The 6,248-nt window shown below is 56.4% G+C and overlaps 1 protein-coding gene across 1 annotated transcript; it reads left to right on the forward strand.

The window, feature by feature from the left end:
* Window positions 1-1,363: 1,363 nt before the first annotated feature.
* SOX17 (SRY-box transcription factor 17) lies at window positions 1,364-3,808 on the forward strand. Its single transcript, XM_040466804.1, has 2 exons — window positions 1,364-1,867; window positions 2,482-3,808. Exons 1-2 carry the CDS (start codon window positions 1,561-1,563, stop codon window positions 3,396-3,398), a joined length of 1,224 nt encoding a protein of 407 aa, XP_040322738.1. The 5' UTR covers window positions 1,364-1,560; the 3' UTR covers window positions 3,399-3,808.
* The last annotated feature ends 2,440 nt before the right edge of the window (window positions 3,809-6,248 follow it).

Consider the following 6,248-nt stretch of genomic DNA (forward strand, 5'->3'; position numbering starts at 1 on the left):
CCTTTGTTTTTATGGATGCCACTAATAAGCAGACTTGACAGATGACTTTGTTACTCTAAACGTCACACAAAGAGCTGCAGATTTACCTCCCAGATCCCGGATGTAAGTCTCAGCTGTCTTCAAACCTTCACGGTAAACAAAGAACAACTGTTCTGGAGATTGATGTATTAATTTCTTTGGAAAGTTATGGAATTCGGTAGACATGGCTGTAAATTGCCTTTTAAAAACAACGCAAACATACAAACAAATACACAAACACGGACAGTTTGGTTTAGCGATCAAGGAGCTCAAAATCAGGGCAGACTCCTGGAGATGCATTCCTCGCCTCAACGGCTGTGATCTCAGGAAAGTTCCTTCACCTGTCTGTGTCTCCGGTTCCTATCTTGTAAAAGTGTCTACCTCCCAGAGTTACAAGAATAAACTAGTTTGCTAAGTGTGGAGGGCTGTGCCACGAAAGCGTAACGTAAGGGCTTGTTTAAAAAATCCCACTGAAAAGATTTCACATTTAAACACGAGTTTAATCTTCATTCAGAGTTTCATTTCAGTCTAAAGAAACGCATAGGAATCCCCCAAGAGCTACAGTTACTTTGCTGTGCAACGGATTGCTCTTTGCTCCATAAGCCGGGCATTTAGATACATATTGCCTCTAGTGTTACCACAATTTGCCTCTTTTACCGAACACGTAGAAAACCTTTATGTTTCTCGTACTTTTCGTGTACAGATTTTCAAGGGTTGCTTCGTCGTTATGAATAAAGGTTTTGAATTCTTCGGGATGACGGAATATTGGCTACAGAATGTCACTCCGTATTTTATCTTGTTTTAGCAATTAGAATTCACCTCGGACATAGCATTTTGAGTGTAATAAACACAGCAAGCAGGTTGAGTCCTTGGGGAGGACCTTTTTATTTATTTATAAACTTTTTAACGTATGATCAGCAGTACCTACTGCATTCAATAAAAACATTTGAAGAAGACACCCGCGGGGTTCCCCTGGAAGATAGCGAGGTCACCCGGCACTGAAACCCCTAGCTTCCATAATAGCGTAAGCTCAGTTTGTTCATCCGAACTGCCGTGGCCACGTTCATCTACCCAGCGGTGCAGTGGACATTCCAGACGGTGTTTCAGGAGTCCCTCTTCCCGAGAAGCAGGGAACGTGGCGCCAGGGCCCGGCTTCAGCCAGTTTTCCCGCGGGCAGGTGTAGCCTTGGGCGCGGGGCCGGGGGAGGGGAAAGGGAGGGCGTGGGGTTGAGCGGAGACTTGGGACTCCGGCGGCCGGCTGGGCGTGGGCCTAAAGGACGCTCACCCGGCCCGCCCCCGCCACTCCATTGGCCACACCAGTGCAGAAAAGGGCCCGGGGCGCCCGCAGTGTCACTTGGCCGGCGGGGACGCGGTCTGCGCGGTGTGCTGGGGGCCGCCCCGCAACGTCGCAGCGGGCTCGGGCCCGTGAGCCTGGAGCGGCCCGCAGGGCATCTGCGTCCCACGCTCCCACCCCCTCCCCCGCGTCGGGGGAGGCGGCGTGTCCGGCGGAGGGTGGTGGGGCGAGGGGCAGGGCTGGAGCGCCATGAGCAGCCCGGATGCGGGGTACGCCAGTGACGACCAGAGCCAGCCCCGCAGCGCGCTGCCCGCGGTGATGGCCGGGCTGGGCCCCTGTCCCTGGGCCGAGTCGTTGAGTCCCCTCGGGGACATGAAGGTGAAGGGCGAGGCGGCGGCGAGCAGCGGGGCGCCGGCCGGGGCGGCGGGCCGGGCCAAGGGCGAGTCTCGCATCCGGCGGCCGATGAACGCCTTCATGGTGTGGGCCAAGGACGAGCGCAAGCGCCTGGCGCAGCAGAACCCGGACCTGCACAACGCCGAGTTGAGCAAGATGCTGGGTGAGTCCGAGCGCGGGACCCAGGGTGGAGCGAGTCGCGGGGCCGCTTCCTTGAGCCCAGGAGGGCGCGTGCCCGGCGCTCCGGGCCAGTGGTGTGCGGCCGCCAGCGTCGGTTCCCCTCCCGCCTAGGCCCCTCTCCCTACCCTCCAAACGGTTTCTCTGTCGTCCGGGCCCGGGTCACCCGGGTGACCCGGGGCGCGGCCGCGACGACCCTGGGGCAGCGGCTTCCCCGCGCGTCCCGGCCGCGGCCAGGGTATCCCGGGAGCCAAGCCGGCTTGGTCCTGCCGGTTCCCGACCCCTTCCCCGGGGAGGGGACGTTTTCAGTTCCGTGAAAGCCCGGGGATGGGTGATCTAGGGCCCTGCTTCCAGGAGGCTACAAGAAGGCAGGGATGCCCTTTTAGAGGACGCGCGCTCTCCCGGCTTCCCCAAGGGTTCGCGCGCCGCTCGGCCCCCGGGGTCGCAGACGTTGACTCTTCCACGCGACCTCTTCCTCCCTCTAGCTGCACAAGTAGGGGTCGGAGGGGAGAGGTGGGGCCAGGCGAGGGCCCGGGAGCGGGAGCTCGGAGAGTAAGCCCCGCGCCCCTCTCCCCCCACCCCCCTTCTGCGCCCACGCAGGCAAGTCGTGGAAAGCGCTGACGCTGGCGGAGAAGCGGCCCTTCGTGGAGGAGGCCGAGCGGCTGCGCGTGCAACACATGCAGGACCACCCCAACTACAAGTACCGGCCCCGCAGGCGCAAGCAGGTGAAGCGACTCAAGCGGGTGGAGGGCGGCTTCCTGCACGGCCTCGCCGACACGCAGGCCGCCTCGCTGGGCCCGGAGGGCGGCCGCGTGGCCATGGACGGCCTGGGCCTGCCCTTCCCCGAGCAGGGCTTCCCCGCGGGCCCGCCGCTGCTGCCGCCTCACCTGGGCGCCCACTACCGCGACTGCCAGGGACTGGGCGCGCCCCCGCTCGACGGCTACCCGCTGCCCACGCCGGACACGTCCCCGCTGGACGGCGTGGAGCCCGACCCGGCCTTCTTCGCCGCGCCGCTGCCCGGGGACTGCCCGGCGGCCGGCCCCTACAGCTACCCGCAGGCCTCGGACTACGCGGGGGCCCCCGAGCCGCCCGTCGGCCCCGTGCACTCCCGCCTCGGCCTGGAGCAGGCGGGCCCTGCCCTGCCGGGCCACGTGGCGCCCCCCAGCGCCCTGCAGCTGTACTACAACGCCCTTAGCTCGCCGGCGGCGGCGGGCGGCGGGCGCGGCTTCCCCATGCAGCCCCCGCAGCCCCCGCCGGGCCCCGGGCAGCCGTCGCCCCCTCCCGAGGCGCTGCCCTGCCGCGACGGCGCGGACCCGAGCCAGCCCGCCGAGCTCCTCGGGGAGGTGGACCGCACGGAATTTGAACAGTACCTGCACTTTGTGTGCAAGCCCGAGATGGGGCTCCCCTACCAGGGGCCTGACTCCGGCGTGACCCTCCCAGACAGCCACGGGGCCATCTCCTCGGTGGTTTCCGACGCCAGCTCTGCGGTATATTACTGCAACTATCCCGACGTCTGACGGCCCCCGATCCGACCCAGCCTGCGGCCAGAAGCGCAGTGTTACTTCCCGGAGGAGCTGAGGGCACCCTCAGCCTCACGTTGTTCTGTTTTGTTTCTAAGTTGCCTAGGCACGTAATTTATGGTAATTTATTTTGTCTGCCACTTGAACGGTGGGGGTGGGGGTGGGGGTGGGGGGGGGAGGAGAAAAATGGGAGGTTTGTTTTCAGATTTGTTCCGATTCTGGTTGCCCACGGTTGCCTGGTCAAAGCCCCGTTTCCCAGTTCGAGCGGACCGGTTTTGAGTATGTCCCCGAGGAACTTGCTCCGTTTGCCGAAAACTGATGGATCAAAACCACTTCTGCCTCGGGTGTGTTTTCTCCATCTTAAAAAAAAAAAAAATAAATAAAATCTGGAATCCCTTTTCACTCTGCTGGTGCCTCTGTCACAAAAGCCAATTTTTGAGATGAATGTTAAGTATGGGCAGCGTTGGGAACATGTTAATGAGATTCAAGGTGTAGCCGGGAGCTCCTGCGAATTTCTCCTCCTCGTTTTTTTGGTAGAACTGACTGCAAGGACGAAACTTAAAAGACGAACGTTAGGATAGCTAAGGTTTGGGTTTTGGCAAGGACACAAAAACCCCCTGGCATGAGCCTATGTTCTGCATTTCTGTGATTTGAGCTTCTAAAAAGTAATGGTCAATCTTAACACCATAGGAATTTTAATTTCTAGTATATCGCTTTCACCAGAGGGGAACATCCAAGTAATTTTGCTGTTCTAGTTGACTCTTGAGACCTGCCTAAAGAGGTTTTTGAAGTTTTCTTTGTCTACGTGTCACCAAGAGTCTGCACACTCCCTCTCAACACTGAATTTGCCCGTCTTCACACATCTACACCTTGGGAAGTAGTGTTACTGCATTAAAAATAATCTGAAGGAGTCACAAGAACGAATCCAAAGAAAATGTGCATTGTGACTTTAATTTGTTTTAAGTTTATTTAAGAGTGTGGGGGGGGGGAGGGGCAGAGAGAATCCCAAGCAGTCTCCCAGCTGGCGACCCACCAAGGTCTGCTCAGGTCATGCAGAGATCCTAACCTGAGCCAAGATCCAGTGGGACCCTTAATAGATTGGGCAACCAAAGTGCCCCCTCCCCCCGCCCCCAGCTTTTTAAAGTTGATTTAGCATTGTGACCTTAACTTTTTTTTTTTTTAATGTTTATTTAATTTTGAGAGAGACTGGGGCGCCTGGGTGGCTCAGGTCATGATCTCACGGTTCCCGAGTTCGAGCCCCTGCATCGGGGGTCTGTGCTGACAACTCGGAGCCTGGAGCCTGTTTCAGATTTTGTGTCTCCCTCTATCTCTCTGACCCTCCCCCCGTTCATTCTCTGTCTCTCTCTGTCTCAAAAGTAAATAAACGTTAAAAAAAAATTTAATTTTGAGAGACAGTGCAAGGGAGGGAGGGGCAGAGAGAGGGAGACAGAATCGGAAGCAGGCTCCAGGCTCCGAGCTGTCAGCACAGACCCCGATGCGGGACTCCAACTCAGGAACCGTGAGATCATGACTTGAGCCGAAGTTGGAGCCAACCGACAACCACCCAGGCCCCCCCTGACACAGCAATGCTTAAACTTTGGAGAGATCCAGGGAGGACATGTAGGTAGTGTGCTATACGAGTACAACTAAAGCTACAGTCTTAGGGTATCACTGTCCTGCCCTTGTAGGGAAGAAACTCTGTCACAGGGCGGCAAGGTAGGGGCTGACTGCAGTGGCCCTGCCCATCAGGTTTTGCAGATTGACACGTAGTGGATACAGATGACTTTCTCGTTGGGCATTTCGCGTGCCAGGTGTTCCATCAATGACATTTCGTACCAAGCTTGAGTCTGGTCAAGCCTGAGAGCTGCAGTGCTGTTTCCCACACCCCCTCCCCATCCCCAATGAAGAAAGTAGGTGCTGGAGCCCCCACCTGCCATGTATATGTTGAAAGCGCGGCCATACGAGTCCTTAAAGCATATTTGTTCACTGTTTTCCTTTGTGCCAGGCTATATCTGTGGGCACTGGAAGAACTTGCACGTTGGTGGTAAGAAACTATGTAATTCTCCATACTGATAAACACTACGGAGAAAAGGAAGGGGTAGGAGAATAACTTAAAGCATTTATCTTGAAGAGGGATATCTGAGCTGAGTGGTTGGCTGGATTCTTCGAGAAATGGCAAGGTGGATGTTTATCCCAAGGGGCCCCTGGATGCTAGGAATGTTCTGGACAGAAAGTTTCAGCAAGGAAAGGGGAGTCTGTTTTGTTAAGCATAACAGAGGTTACGTTAAAGATTTGAAATTCTAGGGGGGCCTGGGTGGCTTACTTGGTTAAGGGTCCAACTTTCTGCTCAGGTCATGATCTTACAGTTTGTGAGTTCAAGCCCCGTGTCGGGCTCTGTGCAGACCTCTCAGAGCCTGCACCCTGCTTGGGATTCTCTGTCTCCCTCTTTCTCTGCCCCTCCCCTGCTTGTGTGCTCTATCACTCACACAACTCTGTCTCTCTCAAACATAAATAAACATTTAAAAAAACTGTGAAATTCTGCAGTCTACTCCTGGGTTATATCTCCCATCTAATCCAATTTATTTGCTTCTAGTATTTTACCCTTTTCCACATTCTTTATTCCTCTGACCCTAGACGGGTCCTGCTTCCAGTCTGAGTTCCTTCCCCAGGATGTCCCCAGTTCCTACTGGATAAAGTGAGCAGAGGGGCCTCACTTAGGTTCAAGGCAGTGTCCCCAGGTGAAATCACACTAGGCATTTTAGCACACACTTGGCCCAAGGAGACGAAGTAGCACCCTCGGCTGTTACATCCTACAAAATTAAAAAAGACGAGGGGCGCCTGGGTGGC

The sequence above is a fragment of the Herpailurus yagouaroundi genome, unplaced genomic scaffold (genome assembly GCF_014898765.1).
Source record: "Herpailurus yagouaroundi ecotype Mexico unplaced genomic scaffold, PumYag 66281, whole genome shotgun sequence".
Lineage (NCBI taxonomy): Eukaryota > Metazoa > Chordata > Mammalia > Carnivora > Felidae > Herpailurus > Herpailurus yagouaroundi.